Source organism: Ranitomeya imitator, chromosome 3, assembly GCF_032444005.1.
Source record: "Ranitomeya imitator isolate aRanImi1 chromosome 3, aRanImi1.pri, whole genome shotgun sequence".
Lineage (NCBI taxonomy): Eukaryota > Metazoa > Chordata > Amphibia > Anura > Dendrobatidae > Ranitomeya > Ranitomeya imitator.
The window spans coordinates 214388973-214411538 of record NC_091284.1 but is presented as its reverse complement, the minus strand read 5'-3'; the positions used below and the strand labels follow the sequence as shown (position 1 = coordinate 214411538).

At 41.9% G+C, this 22566-nt stretch overlaps 1 protein-coding gene across 2 annotated transcripts in view; it reads left to right on the top strand.

The window, feature by feature from the left end:
• DENND2C (DENN domain containing 2C) overlaps nt 1-12957 on the top strand; it is a 40149-nt gene extending 27192 nt beyond the window's left edge. The window contains exons 9-19 of one of the 2 annotated variants that reach the window (XM_069756121.1): nt 399-508; nt 597-666; nt 1873-1950; nt 2108-2248; nt 2545-2693; nt 3042-3219; nt 3375-3416; nt 5344-5449; nt 5976-6212; nt 8551-8637; nt 10761-12957. In XM_069756121.1, the coding sequence (XP_069612222.1) occupies nt 399-508; nt 597-666; nt 1873-1950; nt 2108-2248; nt 2545-2693; nt 3042-3219; nt 3375-3416; nt 5344-5449; nt 5976-6212; nt 8551-8637; nt 10761-10792 (1230 nt within the window). In that variant the 3' untranslated portion in view covers nt 10793-12957. Of the gene's footprint in view, nt 1-398; nt 509-596; nt 667-1872; nt 1951-2107; nt 2249-2544; nt 2694-3041; nt 3220-3374; nt 3417-5343; nt 5450-5972; nt 6213-8550; nt 8638-10760 lie in introns of both variants that reach the window. The other variant, XM_069756120.1, reaches the window with a different exon arrangement.
• Nucleotides 12958-22566: the final 9609 nt, after the last annotated feature.

Genomic DNA, 22566 nt, shown 5'->3' with positions numbered 1-22566 from the left:
AGTACTGAACATCCCTTTTTAAGAGTACTCTAACTTACATTCTTAAGTAAGTATCTTTCAGAAGATGGAGACCTTTGAAAAGATTGTATATTTTATCCAGAAAACTCTTCTAGAGGTTGATCATGTCATTTCTGTAGCTTATCGAATATTGGCAATTGCATAAAGGGAAATGACTGATAAACTGTTCTCAATGATCTTTAATTTATCTTCAACATTTACTCTTGTATTCTGAAACAGAATTTTCCAAAATTCCAACTTTTGTCATGTGTGTCGGCCATTATGAACAGATGGCTGCTCTGAAAGTCTACCTATACCTTTAACCCTGGTATAATGAACAGTGTCGGGCACCATGCACAATTTGAATGTATTAATTTTGTCTACTGGTATATTTTTATTAGAATGAACAGCCCCAGAAACAATCCAAAGATACAGAAGAGAGGCTCAAAGTCATCCCGCAATTTTGCTTCCCTGACTCAAATGACTGGGCTCCCACTTCAGGTCTTAAAAGGTAAATCTTATGGTTGTCAAATAAACTTATCAACACAGCATGTCACTTCTGTATAAACCTGTTAATGGGATTTTTTTTTCTCTCCTAGTGAAACCTTTTCATTTGTGCTGACTGGAGAAGATGGAAGTAGATGGTTTGGTTACTGTAAAAAACTTCTGGTAAGTTCAGTGCTTCCTATACACCTGTTGTACTGGCTACATCAAGAGTCATCTGGAAAGTAAGATCTTTCTTCCACCAAATACCCAGATTGGACGTCAATCATACTCACCATATCGACCCTCACTGCTCCCGTTCTTGTGCTGCTCATTTCCTTCCCAGTGTCTGCTTCCTGCTGCGACAATGACATCCTGTCCTGCAGTGCAAATCGCTGGCTGCCACTGATCAACACTGGTTGACTGCAGCGGTCACATGTCCCTGTGATGGGATGTGATTACTGAAGCAGAAAGTGGAAACTGGCAGGAGACTTGGTAGCAGCAGAACAGTAGCGGTGGGTTATCAATACAGTGAGTATGACTTGTCGGAATCCAATCTGAACATTTTGTGGGGAAAAAAAATTACTCCTGTAAAAGATCCTTTAATTCAAGTTGGAAATGGTAAATTCAGATGAAATTTGCCCCTTACCTTGCCAAATGTAAGTTTTCCATGCTCACATGTTGCTGTTTTTTCTATATTTCATTGACTATTTGTTTCCGCAAAGTCTTGTGTTTGATTCGCCATGACATACACCTTCTGCGTCTGAGGCTATAACCTCACTGGTGGCTTAGTATGGAGACAATGTCATTGAGTCCTGCCCATCTTAATAGCTTGCAGGTGTAGGACTTAAGCTTTCTATGGGTTGGATTATGCTTTTAGTCTAGCTGGACCAATAAATTAGTGATCATTTTATGTACCGTAATTGTATATAGTCCCCTCACTTCACATTATAACCATGCTGCTAAAGCTTCTATTGCAAGGATTTCTATCACTAGGGCTTACGGACAGCCACAGCATGCAAAGTGCCGCACTCCGTGTCCCTGCCCCTAATTTCTGAAAAGCACTGATAACTTTAGCAGGCTCGTCACAATAAGGGCTCATGTAGACGATCATAAAAATTGGATGCGTGCACTCCATTGTTTTGACGGATAGCACTCTCCCTCTTGTTATTCTATGTGGCTATGCCCCTGGGAAAAGATCGCAGCATGCACAAGTTGCCTCTGATTATCGAATTGCACTCGGCCATTCAAGTCTATGGGTCCGTGCAAAAAATTGGAAAATTGGACCGTACTCAGATGACTTTCAAAGACAGACAGAATAGAGTAGAGAATTTTTTTTGCAATTCTCCTCTGAGAAATCGGATCAAATACATTTTTCTTTTTCCATTTTAGCCTCAAGGCAAAGGAAAACGTCTACCTGAAGTCTACTGTATGGTCAGCCGACTGGGCTGCTTCAACCTCTTTTCTAAGGTAATAATTTATAAAAGACGTATTCCAAGTATAGATTGGGGAACATTCACAACTTCTCACCTGACAAACGGCTCAGGTGTGATCTAAACAGAGCCCCGTGTATATGAGCAGCTTACATCAGACTTGGACCACTAGTAAAATACATTCTTTTTTTCAGATTCTAGATGAAGTAGAGAAAAGGAGGGAGATGTCTCCTGCTTTGGTGTCTCCATTTATGCGAAGTGTCATGGACGCTCCGTTCCCAGCACCTGGAAGAACCATAACTGTGAAGAGTTTCCTGCCAGGATCAGGAAATGAGGTAAATTTATCCATTTATATGGAGTAGTAGAAGAGCAGATATTATTTCACCTAGGGCTGGCTTTGTAGTAAATGAATGTTTTTGGGAGAACAGTTTTGATATGGTGGCTATACACTTAATGGCGTTTTCTGAGATTTGGCCGATGAGAACGTTTTATAATAAAGAACCTATATTCACCTGTTACCACCTACTGCCCTGACACCACCACAACAGTGGTCCCTGTCCATCCTTGTTCCCTTGTGCGAACAGGGCCCAATCTATAAGTCCTCATTAATAAAATGTCTTCTCTTTTCTAGGTGATTGAGCTCTGCAGGCCCATGGATTCTAGATTGGAGCATGTTGACTTTGACTGCTTATTCAGCTGCCTCAGTGTTCACCATCTTGCCAAGGTCTTTGCTTCACTTCTGCTTGAGCGACGAGTCATCTTTGTAGCTGACAAATTAAGGTAAATCCTGCTGGGTATCGGGATTAGGGCTGTAGAATATATCAAGGTTTCAAGCAGCTTTCTGGGGTGCACTCGTCAATCGGGTGTGATATGGCTGCTCAGAAACATGTACTGCTTGGCTTGCTATTCATGGTTCCTTTTTTAATGGTCACATAGTGAAATTTCAGATCGGTTCTTTGTATATTTTTTTTTTTGGGGGGGGGGTGGCAAGCTACTGTTACCTCTGGCCTTCAGTAGAATTAAAAAATTCATAAAAAAAAGTTTAGATGTTCTTTACACTACAGCCATTAACAGTGACATTAAGTTTAGCATGAAATATAACAATCTATGTCTTTTTTCCCTTCATAGCACATTGTCTAAGTGTGCCCATGCAGTGGTTGCCCTTCTTTATCCCTTCACGTGGCAGCACACCTACATCCCCGTCCTTCCGGCTTCCATGATTGACATTGTCTGCTCTCCTACTCCATTCCTAACTGGGATCCTGTCTTGTTCTTTACCTCTGCTCAGTGATCTTCCTATTGAAGAGGTGAGTCTTCCCTTTACATCCTTGTAGAATATGGAAGTTGTGGGCAGTGGCATGCTACCTTGGTGCCAAACTATCGCTAGAGATGGGGACATCTTTACCTTAACTAAGGACTACCATGCAGTGTATATTTATATACTTTTCTTTTACTTTTCTAGGTATTAATTGTTGATCTATGTGGAAACAAGTTTCTTCAGCAGGTGAGAACTCTTTACTGTGTATGCCCATCACGCCCACCCATTTGAAAACCTTCCAATTATCAAATTATCTACACAGTCCAACAATAGCTCCAAAAAACTAGAAAACCATTAATTTGTAGGGTGCAATGATTTTTTTTATTTTTTTTATTTTAAAAAGCTTAAAACTCATTGGTCTCGGCAGCACATCTTCCTTTGTAAATGGGAAATATGCTGACGATACAATTCCGAACTTTAGTGTGATCAAATTAACCATTATTCTGCATGCATATAAGTGTGCTCAGCCTGTTTAAACAGGCTATTAAAGTGAACCCGCAAGCTGATTTGTGCTATCCTAATCATAGACGGCATAAATTGGATACTCGCTCTGTCCCGACAGTCAAGTAGGGATTAATCTGAAACACTTTGATGTCTTAGAGAAAGCATACGTTTAAGAGCCAGCCGAGGACCATGCAGCTGGGGTGATTAGTCCAATGGGGTGGTCCCTGTCGATTCTCCACAACCCACTCACTTTTGAGTGACAAGTTTCTAGCTATACACATAAAGACCGGTCACTAAAGGGGAACAAGGTGGGGAGAAGCTGCTGGGGACCAACATCTTGGACTAGCCATACAAGAACAATGGTCCCTTGCTGGCTCTTAAATGTTTCAGAGTAAGGTACACCTAGCTGGTGCAATTGATTCTCTTTAAGGCTGTGTACCCATGATGAGCATTTTCGCTGTGTCAAAAACACAGTGTCTTACAGTTCCAGCAAAATGGATGGAATTTATAGAGATCCCATGCCCAGTGTACTTTTTATTTTTTTTACTCCGCATAAACTGACCTCTGGTGCGTGTTTCAAATCCACAATGGGTCAATTTTTCTTGTGATTACGCTCAGTTTTATGTGCAGATTTTCCCCATAGAGTTGAATTAGATGTGGGAAATTTACATGCGTTTTTAGCGCATTTCTGTGGCTGAAGCACATGATGTTCTGTAAAGCCAAATTCCAGGAAGTATCAAAAACAAAGCAGTTTTATTTAAAACCTGACATGTCAAAAGTAGAAAAAAAAACATAAGTAACCTACTTTACCTAATGGGTGCAGAATATCTGCAACATCAAAAATTCACCAAAAGCTCATCGTGGGGACATACTGTAGCTTAGAAAAAACCCAACCCTTGCAGGGAGCCAAGGTCAGCTAATGTAAATGTGCCTTGACTCTAATTTATATTCATAGTAACTGTGTGATGGGGGGTTAACGAGATAAATTGTTGTTTGAGATGCAAATTACATATAATCGTTTATCATCATAGTGGATCTAAAATACAAATGTATTTGACGAAGATGTGCTATTTGTGTGTAGACAAGTGAATTGATTACAACTGTGATAATTCAGCCTGTTGTTGGCTATGGGTGGTGATTTTCAGCCTAGGTGTATCCTCCTGTACACCAAGCCATTATGTGCATTTAGGTCATCTTCTTATACCTGGTTTCAGGAGGATGTAAAGTCCCTGCCCTGTGATTGCATACAAGGTCTTTTGTAGACTGGTTGCAAAATGACAGCTCCAATCTGACCCCTGGGGCAATCCACCAAAATGAGGGCGTTTACTAGATGTACCATCTGGCCTATTTCCAACTCATCCTCCCTTTTGCATAAAGCTGAGTGCACAATGCATGTTTTTCTTGTCTGGCTTCATCCTGCCCATAAGTCGATGATTTATCATTTGGACACCCAGTTAGTGGTTGCCACCTTCCTATGGTATACCATTGTATACATACAAATGAGTCACCTGGGAATGAAAGACTACTGAACGAGAATACTAGGGTTGGTGGCACTTCCTTTTAATTTAGATCCTCTAAAGTAAGCGTCAACAATCTTTAATGATCAATATTGCACTATAATAATTTTGCAACACATAAGGCTTAAGTTATCGATCTTCGTTCTCCCCAGGTATCGGATGAAGATGACATTTTGCCTAACAAGCTCCAGGCCGCTCTGGTCCAGATCTTGGAGCAAAGAAATGACATTATGTATCACGAACAACATTTCACAGAAGGTAGGCAAGAGATACGATACCTAATAAGTGAGATTGGGCTTACACTGTTTGCTACAGAATAGAAAAATATTTTAGACATTTCCTGATATGGATTAATTAACACATAACCAATTTCAGTAATTAAGCCATCTTCTATATGTAGCTGACCCTTGTAAAGACAAAACCCCTCTGAAGGCTATATATAATGTAAATAATAATATATACATACATGTCTGGCAATATTCATTCATTACATATGTTACTGGAACTATTAGAGAAGCTCTCCGAAAAAAAAAAAAGTTTCAGAGTTAGATAAACTTGAAATTAATGCACTTCGTTATCAAAGCCCCATGATGTCCTTATGTCAGAGCCAGTAACCACTGAGCCACCTTGCTGTCCTTTAAAGAAAAGTTTCAATTTTAATAATCTTTTATCAGTCTGGACATTAATCAATCATGCAGTTATATCTGCCAAACATGCATTTGATAAAATCTATTCGTCTACTCCGGTTTTCATATTTAACCCACAATTCCCTTATTTTCAGAAGAAGTTAACCTGAATTCGTTGGTATCGGAAGCCTTTGTCTGGTTCTTTGTGGAAATAGTTGGGCATTACTCTCTGCACATTTACGTGAATGAAAAGGGGGAGCGAGTATTCCAGAGAGAACTGTTCCGCAAGTCCCACACTTCCAGGAGCGTACGGCAGTTCCTTGACCTCTTCATGGAGACTCAGATGTTCGCAGGTTTTACACAGGACAGAGAACTGAGGAAAAGTGTGGTAAAAGGTAAGAAAAGGCCAAATAGTTTGTAACTATGTTTTGTGCCAAAATGAACTTTTGTGGGTAATGTCCCATAGCACAAGGGACATATTCTTTAACAGCTGGTGGAACAAATAACTATTCCTCCCAAATCCCCATACACATGCACACTTGGCTCTCAAGAGTGTGCACATGTTCTGTAGAGGGTGGGGAGTAAGCTTCTCAGGAAAGGTTGGACCTTGTAGAAACTCTGTCCAAGCTTTCTCTCTTAGGCTACGTTCAGATTAGCGTTGCGCGCCGCTGCGTCGGCGACGCAACGCACGGCGCACGAAAAAACGTTTTGCGACGCGTGCGTCGTTTTTTGACGAAAATCGGACGCAAGAAAAATGCAACTTGTTGCATTTTCTTGCGTCCGACGCTAGCGTCAAAAACGACGCACGTGTCGGAAAACGCAACAAGAAAAACGCATGCGTCCCCCATGTTAAACATAGGGGCGCATGACGCGTGCGTCGCCGCTGCGTTTCCCGACGCAGCGTCGGGAAACGCTAATCTGAACGTAGCCTTACATCTGCAATTGGGGGGATGCCCAAGCCTTGTCACCCTGACGTATGTCTTTACGGGACATGAAATTGGTGGGTCCAGCTGAGATGTATCTAACATGTATGGCCAGCTTAAGCTTCCCTCTATCAATGTCACTTTTTAACCTTGGAGAGTGAGTGTCATAAGTAAAGAAAAGATTAGACTACAAGAAGAAGCTTGAATATCAAGCGGAAACAAAAAAGTCTCGTTAGATGCTTGTTCTTTTCTCCTACCATCACAGACTGGTTGTATGAAAACCTCTTATTCTTTTTGTTGGTTTTATACATGGGGATATAGCTAAAAATGTACTTGTGTAAAGGTACCGTCACATTAAGCGACGCTGCAGCGATATAGACAACGATGACGATCGCTGCAGCGTCGCTGTTTAGTCGTTGTGTGGTCGCTGGAGAGCTGTCACACAGACAGCTCTCCAGTGACCAACGATGCCGAAGTCCCCGGGTAACCAGGGTAAACATCGGGTTACTAAGCGCAGGGCCGTGCTTAGTAACCCGATGTTTACCCTGGTTACCATTGTAAATGTAAAAAAAAAAACCACTACATACTTACATTCCGGTGTCTGTCCCGCGCCGTCAGCTTCCCTGCACTGTGTAAGCGCGGGCCGTAAAGCAGAGCGGTGATGTCACCGCTGTGCTCTGCTTTACAGCTGGCCGGCGCTGACAAAGTGCAGGGAAGCTGACGCCGGGGGACGCGACAGACACCGGAATGTAAGTATGTAGTGTTTGTTTTTACATTTACAATGGTAACCAGGGTAAATATCGGGTTACTAAGCGCGGCCCTGCGCTTAGTAACCCGATGTTTACCCTGGTTACAAGTGAAGACATCGCTGAATCGGCGTCACACACGCCGATTCAGCGATGTCAGCAGGTGATCCAGCGACGAAATAAAGTTCTGGCCTTCTAGCTCCGACCAGCGATCTCACAGCAGGATCCTGATCGCTGCTGCGTGTCAAACACAACGATATCGCTATCCAGGACGCTGCAACGTCACGGATCGCTATCGTTATCGTTCTAAAGTCGCTCAGTGTGAAGGTACCTTAAAGGGAACCTGTCACCTGAATTTGGCGGGACTGGTTTTGGGTCATATGGGCGGAGTTTTTGGGTGTTTGATTCACCCTTTCCTTACCCGCTGGCTGCATGCTGGCTGCAATATTGGATTGAAGTTCATTCTCTGTCCTCCATAGTACACGCCTGCACAAGGCAAGATTGCTTTGCGCAGGCGTGTACTATGGAGGACAGAGAATGAACTTCAATCCAATATTGCAGCCAGCATGCAGCCAGCGGGTAAGGAAAGGGTGAATCAAACACCCAAAAACTCCGCCCATATGACCCAAAACCAGTCCCGCCAAATTCAGGTGACAGAGTCCCTTTAAGGGTGTATTGACATTGAGCAAATTCTGCTGTAGTATCATGCAAAACTCTTCCAAGTTCTCAAGTGGGCCTCCTACTAATTCAAAGGGGAAGACATGCATATAGTGCACGCGGTGCTGCTTTTGTTTGTTTTTTTTCTTTTATTTTGCTTGCTTGATAAAAAACAAAAATCTCAGTTCTTGAGACATTTGTGTCAGATATAAAGGTCCAAATTTGACTACCTAATAAACAGACGCAGAAAAATATCCCATGCACAAAAAACTAATTAAAAACGGCATAAAAAGAAAACCTGTTTTTATCATGACTTTTAGACTGAAAGATCCGAACCAAAAAGCTCCGTGTGAATATAGTCCATATAATAATCTTATATCTATTAAGGTTCTCTTTTTCACATTTAGGACTTTTTGAGGTGCGAGCATGTGAATATCTGAAGACCCTACCTGAAACAGAGCCCAGCGGTGTTAACAAGTTTTTGAAAGGCTTAAGTATGTTTGATTTATTTTTTTCTTGCCATATTTTCTTATTAATAGTAAAAGGGACAAGTCCTCTTCAGACACTGTTGCCACTTTACTGTATACAGACTTAGGCTGCCGTCACACTAGCGGCATTTGGTCAGTATTTTACCTCATTATTTCTCAGCCAAAACCAGGAGTGGGTGATAAATACAGTAGTGGTGCATATGTTTCTATTATACTTTTCCTCTAATTGTTCCACTCCTGGTTTTGGCTTACAAATACTGAGGTAAAATACTGACCAATCAGAGCTGGTGTCACTGTCTCTGCCTTCGTAGAACTGAACATGAAGAGGACGTCAGTGCTGCAGCTGATCCCGGACTTCCTCTTCATCTTCAGTTTCTCTGAAGGCAGAGACAGAGACGCCAGCGCTGATAGGGCACCAGGCATCACGTCATTCCACGGCCTCGGGACCACAAGTGCCAATACCACTGGAACGGAGCCGGCATTGGCGTTGAGTACAGGCCTTATTATTTTATTGGGGCTTAACATTTAGTTTGAGAAGGGGTTGCCCTAGTATTGGACAACCCCTTTAATGTCTATCAATTGTCCAAAAAATTAAGAGACCAAATGGGTCATCTTTAGCAGTTTGGGTATGCAAACGTTCCTTGCATAGCAATATAGCTGGATTTCAAGACACTAGCTCAGTTCATTACCTCAGAAGCATCTTCTTTAGTGAGGTAGAACACATCTTAAAGGGATTCTGTCAGCAGGCTTTTGCTATGTAATGAGAGAGCAGCATGATGTAGAGCCTGATTCCAGTGATGTGTCACTTACTTGGCTGTATGTTGCGGATTCAATAAAATAAGCATTTTAATAGCAGGAGATTATCACTATAGGACTAGGTCATTTGTGCCTCCTAGTCAACTGCTCTGTGTAACCCGCCCCCACCACTGATTAGCAGCCAACACAGTGATGTGTGGGTCAGTTGTTTGTGGGGGATACAGGGCTCAGCAGTTAGAGAACTGCTAAATCTACAGCACATAAAACGGTAATTGCATCAAAATAACTGCTAGCAGACCAGCAAATGACACATTTCTGGAATCGGGGTCTCAGCCCCTACATCACCTTCTCAGATTACACTGAAAAAACCTGGTGATACATTCCCTTTAAAGTTTATATGAAGAGATAAGTACTCCATAAATACACTAGATTTGGGTAATAAATGATATCTTGGTGATAATGTAACACCTGCGGTTAATTTCATTATTAGACAATAATACACATTGCAGGTTAAGGTGTTGATGAGCTATTAACATTTCAAGGCCACTTACAATAGAATAATCATTTACAGCAGTTCTTCCATCAGTGTGAACACGTTAGACTCCAAATCATGGAATAGTGACTGCAGAGCTGAATAAAATTTTTTTTTTTTTTTCATTTCATGATTTAATTTCTCATCTACGTTGCTGAGATATTGCCTTGCAATGATTATCGTGAATTATAAGTCCAAGGGGGGCATTACCGGAGAATTGTCTCTGAGAGGGTTTACTTTTTCCCATTGCACTCCCCTTTACTAATCTTAAACAGGAGGCATAGTGGTGAAGGAAGAAAGTAGAACATGCCCACAGAAGAACATACTTTCTCCAGTGAGCTGTAATGATGGGCAGCCCTGATCTCTGCAACTACTGCACAGAAAATAGCACAGCTGTCATTACAAACACCTCCAGCTTTTATGTCCCTGCAGTTAGTGTGGGGCAAGAAGGAGATGAGCTGAGCGTGATTATGAACAGCTCTGCAGCTCTCAACTCTGTGCTGACTACTCTAACCCTCCCCAATACTGACTGCTGTGAGATGAAAGCTGGAGGTGGGTGTAGTCACACTCGGCTCCGCTGTACTATACACAGTAGCTGCAGAGATCAGGGCTGCTTATGATTGGTTAACCTTATACAGGGGAAAAGTTCACGTCTCTAGAGCTAAATCTCTGCTAATGTCCCTTTTAGGCCTCTCATAAATTATAACCTTAACTTTACAAGCTAATATCTCTGCAAAAGATATTGGCATTGAACCGGTATAAAAACAATAAAATAAATATAAATACTGTCTTCAATCTAACCAATGTCTTATGTATAACATGTAATATTTCTTTTGTAAAGGTAATAAAATGAAGTTATTTCACAAGAAATAAAGGATCTGAAAACATTGCCGGTCCTCCTTATGGATTTGTCACTGTTGGGCGCCGCCATATAAATGCTGCCGGCTTCCATCAGGTTTCTGAAGCAAAGAATTGAAGAGAACTTCACATTATGCTTTGGAACAGACCGAATTGAAAAAGAAGACAAGTCTTGTGACCAACATTGTATATCCCTGAATTATTTAACCACTTGAAAAGGTTGGATTGCTTGAAGATATATTACAAGCAAGAGAAGGAATGAGAATGTCGGATTTGCTGGATCACCTCTCCTGGCTGCTTAAACCATGATTTACATGAACTTTTAACTCTTGGAGGAGTGGGATGACCAAGCGTTCCACAATGAAAGAGATTTTTTTGAAAAATTTGGACAAAACTCTTTTCGGATCCAACTGTATAGCAGTGTAAATATTGTCAGCAGATAAAGTGGAAAAATCCTATTGAGAGACGATTTCCACATTTAGATCACATAGTAATTTATGTGTTATCCTGACAAGCAAGCCAGACGGACCACCATGGGGTTTTAGAGATTCACTAGAATTTTTATGAATTCATCATAAACACGGAAGGCAGAAACCTATATTAAAAAAGCACTTCTATAACTTATATGTAAATAGCAGAAGAGAACTTCTCTCCCAACAGACGACAGAAATCATTCTGCACTTATGTAGATATCGATACATTGGACTTCCAAAATGGCAATATACTATGTGGCAGATATGTAAACTGGTTGCCACGTCTCACTGTGAAACGTCCCATAATGGACACTGCTGTGTATATAGTATTACTGTAAAATGTGTGGGACACTGCTGCATGCATTTACAATGCAAAGGTCATATCCGCATTTTAGGTTTACTTGTAATATATATGATTAAAACATAACAATGCACTTTACTTGGCATATTCTGAATTGTGATATGATTCTAAGGGCGGTTTTTCCTTGACTGAAACATTGATAGCCTATGATTAGAATAGCCCATTCATGGTTGATTGTGGGTGTCTGCCCCTGGACTCGCCCCATTCACGATTCTTTGCTACAACCTGGATGACGACTTTAAATTGGAGTTCTAGTGTTAGAAAACCGCGATGGTGGGGGTACTTCAGTGTGCACCGTGTTGTCCCGGTGTCATTTTGACCGGATGGCCCTACCAAAGACTAACTGGGAAATATTGCTTTACGCTCCTTTATCACTGTAGAGATTATAAGGGTTCAGACAATCAATTTTTGATTAAAAAAAAACACTTTCCTTTTTATATTTGTTCATTGATCTTTATATATTCTATACAGTTCATACAAGTCCACTGATGAGTATTTGGGGCTATAAATGCAATTTTTTATGCTGAATGTGACCAACGACTACAGATATTCCGCTTGGAGAAAACCAGCTTGTTGAAGTGGATGTCCTTATCCCTTTCCCCCACATTCTGCATGGAACACAACCTATTCTTCTTTAGGATATTCCGTTTTTCACCAGATACAAACGCCTGCCCTTTTTTTCCCAGCTCTTGTGTGATACCATGAAACATGATTTAAGGCTTGGTCGGGCAAAAAAAAAAAAATATTTTTCTAATCTAGTGTCATATTTTTAATAGATCCAGCTGTGCCTTATTCTTCCACATCTTTCCTCTGTTCCGGCCTTAATTGTATTTTTTATGGCCGCTTGATAAATCTGAGCGCACCCCTTCTCAATGTTGAATTTGGCAGCCGCGCTTCTGAAACTCTATGATGTAAATTATTATTAGAATTTGTAAGGAGTCACCAATGAGACCTTTAGAAAAGGCGGGGATCTACGCATTGTAATCTTTGCAGTTATAAATGATATGTAACCCGTGCTATATCCCCGCAGAGTGTTACTATACATGATATATTCCACATCCTATATCCTAATCCGTTTATGTACTGAGGACTTGCTACTAATTCCGTATCTGTATGATGTGTGGGAACAAGATGGACGTCTGCTCGTGAATGGCACACACCGATGCAGGGAGAGTGGGGTTCACGTATGTTGTAAAATGCGGCTCATATTGAGCTTTTATGTACATATCCTAATATTGTTACTACATGCTTTTCTAGGTAAATGTGGATACTTTATTACGACCTGTATGAATTCACTGTTATGGGTTTATACTAGTACAGAAATATCAATAAAGTGTTACATGGAACGTCTGGAGTCTCTTCTGTCAATGCAGCCATGTTACTTGTAAAATCAGAATGTGAACGTCGACTGCGACCATGTTACCAAGAGCAATGTGATGATACATTTGCCAGCACTTTGACCAGAAGTAAAAGTTGATTTTTCCGGAGCAGTATGACCTACGGCAGGGAGAAGTCTCGCATGGCCAATTCAATTTTCACTTGGTGCCTTCAATAGGTGAAGGGGCTTTTACTTTGTTAAAACCTTTCCTTTGGGTATATACACGGCTCATATACACAGCAGACTTTCCAGATGAAAATCTACATTTTAAAGGGAATCTGTCACCAGGTTTTTGACCCTGATTCCAGCAATGTATCACTTACTGGGCTGCTTGATATCCTTTTGATAAAATCACTGCTTTATCTGTTGCAGATTTAGCAGTTCTCTGAAGGCTGAGCTCTGTATAACCCTGCCCACACCACGGATTGGCTGTTTTCTGCCCATTTACAGTGTACAAAGAAAGCTGCCAATCTGTGCTGGAAGTGGGGTTATACAGAGCTCATGAATAGGGGGGGACTACCCGGCAGTCGGTTTACTAGTTCTCTAGTGATCTGATAAAACAGGGATTTTATCAAAACTACAGCAAGTAGCTCACTAAGTGACACTTCACTGGAATCAGAGTCTGTCTCTAGATTGTGCTGGTCTCAGATTAAATGGCAACAAACCAGGTGACAGGTTCCTTACAGTAGCAGCATTGTGGGTGGAATTAACAAAATGTCATCAATGAGCTGCAAATAAAATCTACATTGTAAATGTATAGGAGCTGCAAGTGTGACATCCTCAATTTATGCTGTAAATGTGCATCAAAGTCACAGAATTCTCACTATAACATCCACAGTGGGCAGTTAGTAAAAACCTGTGTGCATGTACCCACATGGGACATGGGACAACAGATGCTTGTGGAACTTATTTGTATTCCAATATCTATTCATTAAAATGTACTTTTTGTTTGTGGGACAACCCCTTTAAAAGGTAATTGGTCACCAGGATTTTGCCACTTGATTTAAAAGCATAATGTAGAGACAGAGACCCTGACTCCAGCAATGTGTCACTTCCTGGGCTGCTTGCTGTAGTTTTGATAAAATCAATGTTTTATCAGAAGTAGTTCCTCATTAGAAGATAAGTAAACCTGCTGCCATTTCGTCCTCCATTTTCATGAGCTCTGCATAAACCTCCACCCATCACTGACCTGGCATTTTTCTGTGTACACTGCGGATAGGCAGAAAGCTGTCAATCAGTGGTGGGGGCAGGGTTATACAGAGCTCAGCATTCAGAGAAAACGTAGATCTGCAGCAAATAAAATGGTGACGTTTATCAGAGCTGCAACAAGCAGCTCAGTAAGTGAGACTGTTGGAATCAGAGTCTCTGGCCCTACATTCTGCTGCTCTCAGATGGGGCAGCGAATGCTTGGTGACAAATTCCCTTTAACTTATCCTGATTTACCTTACTATGTTTTCTACATTTGTAAACCATTTCATCTGACCGATTCAGCTGGATTCACCATTGTGGTTTCGATAGCAGCAGGCGGTATTGGTAAATGAAGCGTTAGATCATTTCTAATCAACCCAATATGTGATAAAGCCGCTAAAAACCCATGTGATATGATTGAGATTGCAGCATTCTTTAACCTGTTAGAGGCTGTATGGAATAATTGGCAGCACATTATTCTTTGCTTTGAACCATTATTTAATAAAATGGGGTTGTCCGGGCAAAACGAAAAGTTCCTCAGGGGCTTGAACCTGTGAAAAAGAATTAACTAAGTGACACCTACTGACACAGAAAGAAGAGAAGTCGTTGTTCCACCAACAACAGTACCGCTTTGGCCTGTAATTGGCTGCAGCGGTTAGGTGAGCAGCACATTATTAGATAAACATCTGATGTGCTGCTCTCGACGTCTGACCGCTGCAGCCAATCAGTCTTACTGCTGGTGGAACAGTGACGACAGTGTAGAGCGGACAGCGTTGGATACAGTTGGGTGCTGGTAGGTGAATATCGCTTTATTTTGTACAGCTGTAAGCCCCTGAGGAGCCTTTCCCTTCTTGGAGAACTCCTTTAAATGGTTTCTTACTGCTTCTGCCCTTTTCTTTCATTGTATACATCACTCATTAAATGCTGTGTGGTGAATAGTGACAACAATCGCATCAATAGCTGTAACAAACATGACCGAACAGATGGATCTTGGCGGAAACCTTTTTTGTTTTGTGCAGTTGATGAAAGCATGTAGCACAAATCCAGGAAATTCTGCTGCCGGCCTGACCTCTTATTCACAGCACACACCTACAAGACTGTTCAGAGCTCAATCTCCTACTTTAGGGAGCTTGGTGTGTGGGTGGAAATGATTCCAGAATTTCGAGTCAGAGCTTCGGCCCGGCCAAAATGTACCTGCTTCACCCACCCTCTCACCAAATGGGTTTGATGGAATTTAGATTACATTATCAATGTGTGATAATGTTACCACCTTGCTTGGCGGGAAGTTTGAGGTATCTGAAGGCCGGCGGGCAGCACTTTAACTCACACAGCGATTCACTGGCTTCCATTTCTTGATCTCCTCATTCAGATATAAATAAATACACCGGCTCTGACATCTGTGAATGCCATTGTCTAGATACAAAGTGATTCCAGCAGGATCTTAATAAAAGCAATAGTTTATTAAAGTGTAATAAAATTAAACATAAAGCTAAAAATAATTAAAGAAAAACAGGGTGGGACTAAACCTTCAAGGGGGAAGGTGCACATAAAGGCTGGGTCGATACCACTAAAGGTACTATCCGATGTAAAACAGAGCGCCAATGCCGCCTAGTGACTGGCCGCTTCTACTTACATACTCCTCACTCCATGACCTCACACACTGAATACACCAATGGCGAATCTGATTCCATCCTTATAACTCCATTCATTGGACAATTAACTGTATAGAACAGAGGCCTGGCGGAGTCTAGAGTAAATCTGCTGCCTCATTTCACTCAACGGATCCCTTGGGGGGTTTCATCCGAATCGCATCACTCCGGGATTTAGATGGAAACCGCAAAATAAGTGCTCAATGTAGAGCGCCGGATAACTGTGATCCTAAACATTATGTCAAATGTTCCCAATAAAAGCTCCAACTCAATCCACAAAAAAGCCCCCACTTAGGTCCGTCATCTGTTAATGGAAAAATAGGGGGTTCTGGAAAAGTGCTAGGCTACTCACCCGCCAAAAGAAATTCAGAAAATTCTGCACTCCCAAATACAAATGCCCCCCACCTTCTGAACCTCTGTGTGCCTAAACCACCTTTAAAGCCCACATTGGCCATTTCTGTAGTGATAAGAGCCCGCCTAATTTACGTGTGCTTATCTCCAGAAGCATGAGCTGGGCACTACCACGTACTGGACAACACAATAACAAATTTGCCATTTTCACTCGGCAACATGCACTGCTGCTTGTTTCTGGAAAACACCCATGGAGTTAAAATCGTCACTACACTTGTGGATAAATTCCCAAAGGGGTATAATTTCCAAAATGGGGTCACTTGAGGGGGAATTCTGCTCTTCTAGCACTTAGGGACTCTGTATATAGAGACTGCAAACAGCGCTCTGTCCCTCCCGAGTCTCTCCGTATGGGTAAGCAGTACGGTACAGCCACACATGGGGTATTTCCACGTTCAGAAGAAATTGTGCTACAACTTTTTGTGCCATTTTTACTCATTTACCATTATGAAAATGTAAAATCTGAGGCTAAAACATTTTTGTGGTAAAAATGTAATAATTTTTTCTTCACTGCCCAATGGTGTAAGGTTCTGACACACCTGTGGAGTAAATTTGATCACTGCACCCCTAGATGTGTTCACTGAGAGGTGTAGGTTGTAAAATGGGGTCACTTATGGGGGGTGCTGATGTTCTGGCACCTAACACCTAAGAGGCTCTCCCAGTGGGTCATGGCACCCGAAAGCCATAACAGTAAAATCTGCACTATAATATGGCGCTCCTTCCCTTCTGAGCTTTGCACGGTGCCTCAAAAGTAGTTCTCGATTACACGTAGGGTATTGGCACAATCAGGAGAAATTGCACAACAAACATAAATGTTCATTTTTTCCTATTAGAACTTATAAACATTTGAGGCTCAAACATTTTAGCTGTAAAAATGTAATAATTCTTTCTTCACCGCCCAATGGTATACATTTTTGTGAGGCCTTTGTGGTGTCAACATACTCATTGCTCCCTTAGATGAATTCATTGAAAGGTGTAGTTTGTAAAATTATATCACTTATGGGGGGGGGGGTTCTGCTGTCCTGGTACCTCAGGAGCTCTGCCAATGTGGCATGGAACTCTCAAATCATTCTACCAAAATCTGAACTCCAATATGGCGCTTATTCCCTTCTGAGTTTGCACTGTGCCTCAAAAGTAGTTTTTCCCCACATATGGGGTATCGGGGTATTCAGGACAAATTGCACAACAAACTATATGGTCCATTTCCTCATGTTACCTTAGTGAAAAAAAATGGGGGCTAAAAGAAAATTTCTGTAGGAAAAATGTGATTTTTTTATTTTATTTTTACGTTATAAACTTCTGTGAAGCACCTGGGGGTTCAAGGTGCTCACCACACATATAGATACATTCCATGAGGAGTCTAGTTTCCAAAATGGGGTTAGAGGTGTGTTGGGGTTAGGGGTGTGGTTAAGGTTAGGGCTGGGATTAGGGGTTTGTTGGAGTTAGAATTGGGGGGGTTTCCACTGTTTTAGGTACATCAGGGGCTCTCCAAACGTGACATGGCATCCTCTCTCGATTCCAGCCCATTTAAGGTTCAAAAAGTGAAACGGTGATCCTTTCCTTCAGAGCCCTGCCGTGCGCTCAAACAGTAGTTTGGGATAGCATGGGGTATTGGCTTACTCTAGATAAATTGCACTACAAATTTCGGGGTCCATTTTTTCCTGTTGCCCTTGTGAAAATAAAAAAATTGGGGGCTAAAATACAATTTTTGTGAAAAAAGTTAAATGGTCATTTTTTTTTCCTGCCACGTTGCATTAATTCCTGCGAAGCACCTGAAGGGTTAATAAACTTCTTGAATGTGGTTTTGAGGACTTTGAGAGGTGCAGTTTTTAAAATGTCACTTTTGGGTATTTTCAGTCATACAGCCCCCCCACCCCCCAAATCATTTTAAATGTGAGGTGGTCCCTAAAAAAATGGTTTAATAAATTTTGGTTAAAAAATGAGAAATTGCTGGTCAACTTTTAACCCTTCTAACAAAAAAAAATTAAGTTTCAAAAGTAGACATGTGGGAAATGTTATTTATTAACTATATTGTGTAACACAACTCTGGTTTAAGGGCATAAGAATTAAAAGTTTGAAAATTGCTAAATGTTCGCCAAATTTCTGATATTTTCACAAATAAACGCAGGTCATATAGAAATTTTTTTTTACCACTATCATGAAGTGCAATATGTCACGAAAACAGTCTCGGAATCGGTGGGGTAATTAGGAAAACACGGCACTTCCGGAATTCTGGTGGTGCACAAGTGGGCTAACCAAATCCATCAACCATGACGTAGAAATACTTATCACTCATATCACTTATCATACAGTCATGGCCAAAATTTTTGAGAATGACACTAAAATTATATTTTCACATGATCTGCTGCCCTCTGGTTTTTATTAGTGTTTGTCTGATGTTTATATCACATACAGAAATATAATTGCAATCATATTATGAGTACCAATAGGTTATATTGACAGTTAGAATGAGTTAATGCAGCAAGTCAATATTTTCAGTATTGACCCTTCTTCTTCAAGACCTCTGCAATTCTCCCTGGCATGCTCTCAATCAGCTTCTGGACCAAATCCTCACTGATAGCAGTCCATTCTTGCATAATCAATGCTTGCATTTTGCCAGAATTTGTTGGTTTTTGTTTGTCCGCCCGTCTCTTGATTGACCACAAGTTCTCAATGGGATTAAGATCTGGGGAGTTTCCAGGCCATGGACCCAAAATCTCTATGTATTGTTCCATGAGCCATTTAGTTATCACCTTTGCTTTATGGCAAGGTGCTCCATCATGCTGGAAAAGACATTGTTGGGCGCCAAACTGCTCTTGGACGGTTGGGAGAAGTTGCTCTTGGAGGACATTCTGGTACCATTCTTTATTCATGGCTGTGTTTTTAGGCAAGACTGTGAGTGAGCCGATTCCCTTGGCTGAGAAGCAACCCCACACATGAATGGTTTCAGGATGCTTTACAGTTGGCATGAGACAAGACTGGTGGTAGCGCTCACCTCTTCTTCTCCGAATAAGCTGTTTTCCAGATGTCCCAAACAATCGAAAAGGGGATTCATCAGAGAAAATGACTTTGCCCCAGTCCTCAGCAGTCCACTCCCTGTACCTTTTGCAGAATATCAGTCGGTCCCTGATGTTTTTTCTGGAGAGAAGTGGCTTCTTTGCTGCCCTCCTTGAAACCAGGCCTTGCTCAAAGAGTCTCCACCTCACAGTGCGTGCAGAAGCACTCACACCAGCCTGCTGCCATTCCTGAGCAAGCCCGGCACTGCTGGTAGTCCGATCCCACAGCTGAAACAGTTTTAAGATACGGTCCTGGCGCTTGCTGGTCTTTCTTGGGCGCCCTGGAGCCTTTTTGACAACAATGGAAGCTCTCTCCTTGAAGTTCTTGATGATGCGATAGATTGTTGACTGAGGTGAAATCTTTGTAGCTGCGATACTCTTCCCTGTTAGGCCATTTTTGTGCAGTGCAATGATGGCTGCACGTGTTTCTTTAGAGATAACCATGGTTAACTGAAGAGAAACAATGATACCAAGAACCAGCCTCCTTTTAAAGTGTCCAGTGATGTCATTCTTACTTAATCATGACTGATTGATCGCCAGCCCTGTCCTCATCAACACCCACACCTGTGTTAATGGATCAATCACTAAAACGATGTTAGCTGCTCCTTTTAAGGCAGGACTGCAATGATGTTGAAATGTGTTTTGGGTTTAAAGTTCATTTTCTGGGCAAATATTGACTTTGCAAGTGCAGTAATTGCTGTTAAGCTGATCACTCTGACATTCAGGAATATATGCAAATTGCCATTAGAAAAAATGAAGCAGTAGACTTTGGAAAAATTAATATTTGTCTCATTCTCAAAATTTTTGTCCATGACTGTACTGTTTATATTACCACATAAAGTAACACAGATCAGATTTTAAAAAAATGGAGGCCAGGTCATTAACCTACAAAGCGGTTCTGTCCTTAAAGGGGTTAATGTCAATTCATTGTTATTATGCAGCACCGAGAAAACATCATACAGTAAATATGAAATCATACAGTCCCAATTCAGATGTGTAAAAGTGAGCTGTTTTTATTCATAAGGGATAATTCTTATCCCAGGACAACATCTGCAAGGAGTTTGTATGTTCTCCCCGTATTTGCGTGGGTTTCCTCTGGGTTCTCTGGTTTCCTCCTACATTCCAAAGACATACTGATAGGGAATCTAGATTGTGAGCCCCATCAGGGACAGTGATAATAATGTGTGCAAACTGTAAAGCGCTGCGGAATATGTTAGTGCTATATAAAAATAAAGATTATTATTATTATTCTGGCTACATGTAGTTACCATTGACTGTTCCTGAGAGAGTCTGCTGTTATAATGCTGTATTTACAAGCCATGAGCTCCCCCTAGTGGTAACTAGAAGGTATCAGCTACTACCATGTCACTGTAGAAAGTATATAGGTGTCCCTGCTGATTTTGGTATGTGAAGAGCATCTTCAGAAAGAGGACTTAAATTCTAGTGCCATCTAATGGGGGTGGCAATCCTAAAAGTTGATATTAACCCTTTAGCGAGCCTTACTACATGACTTACAATAAAAACCAAATCAGAAACTCATTTTCAGACATGTTTTGGGGCGTTTGTCACTGATCAGTGCAAAACACGAGGCTTGATTTGACTAAATACGAGGTTTGGCTTCTAATTCCAAGCCATGTGTCAAGGCTCGTTATGGGGTCAATATTGAATTTTGGGCTTGCTACTCCAATGGTTGGGACTAGTGTTTCAGTCCTCTTCCACGCTATCTCCATATTTAAAGGGAATCTGTCAGCAGATTTTTGCTAAGTGATCTGAGAGCACCAAGATGTAGTGGAATAGAGCCTGATTACAGGGATGTGTCACTTACTGGACTTTGTTTTGCTGTTTCAAAACAGTGTTTTATCATTAGGAGATAATCACTACAGGACAGCTGGCCTTGTGTCTCCTAGTCCACCCAGGCCCCCAGCACTGATTAGCAGCTCGGTAGTGTACACAGAAATCTGTGGTGTGAAGAGGGTTATATACATCGCTCCGCAACTGGGCTCTGCTAGATCTGCAGCTGAGAAAACTGTGACTTTTATTACTGCTGCACCCTGAAAACTAAGTGATACATCTCTGGAATCAGGGTCTCTGTCCCTATCTCATGCTTTTGTTATATTACATAGCAAAACCTGCTGACAGATTCACTTTACATTCCCAGGTGAGCATTGCATGGCCGATAAGTCTCCTTATGGTGTGTTTGTGCTCTCCACAAGAAGAAAATTACCCTTCAGACCCCGGCTTTTTTGGAGATCAGTTAAGGTACTGTCACACTAGACGATATCGCTAGCGATCCGTGACGTTGCAGCGTCCTTGCTAGCGATATCGTCCAGTGTGACAGGCAGCAGCGATCAGGCCCCTGCTGGGAGATCGCTGGTTTTGGAAGAAAGTCCAGAACTTTATTTCGTCGCTGGACTCCCCGTAGACATCGCTGAATCGGCGTGTGTGACACCGATTCAGCGATGTCTTCACTGGTAACCAGGGTAAACATCGGGTAACTAAGCGCAGGGCCGCGCTTAGTAACCCGATGTTTACCCTGGTTACCATCCTAAAAGTAAAAAAACAAACACTACATACTTACCTACCGCTGTCTGTCCTCCAGCGCTGTGCTCTGCTCTCCTCCTGCTCTGGCTGTGAGCGTCGGTCAGCCGGAAAGCAGAGCGGTGACGTCACCGCTCTGCTTTCTGGCTGCCCGGCGCTCACAGCCAGACCAGAGAAGCAGAGCGCCGAGGACAGACAGCGGTAGGTAAGTATGTAGCGTTTGTTTTTTTACTTTTTAGGATGGTAACCAGGGTAAACATCGGGTTACTAAGCGCGGCCCTGCGCTTAGTTACCCGATGTTTACCCTGGTTACCGGGGACCTCGGGATCGTTGGTCGCTGGAGAGCTGTCTGTGTGACAGCTCTCCAGCGACCAAACAGCGACGCTGCAGCGATCCGGATCGTTGTCGGTATCGCTGCAGCGTCGCTATGTGTGACGGTACCTTTAGACAATGGGTGTTGGATTTGGAAAGCCTTGAGCTGCTGAATGGGTGACAAGGGTTTCTCCTGCCTCTGTAACCAGACTATCTCATTTTAGAACCAGATTATAGGAGCTGCCCCGTGACTGACATCACTACACTGCACCCAGAGGAAGCGGCTTCCAGCAACACAGTCTCAGGGATCCTACAGGTCACTAAAGCCAGGTCTGTACGGGCCTGTAGCAATCTGCAACAATAGATTCATCACCAATTGCACAGTTTTCACTGCTCCGGCTTCAGTATAATCTGTGTAACATACAC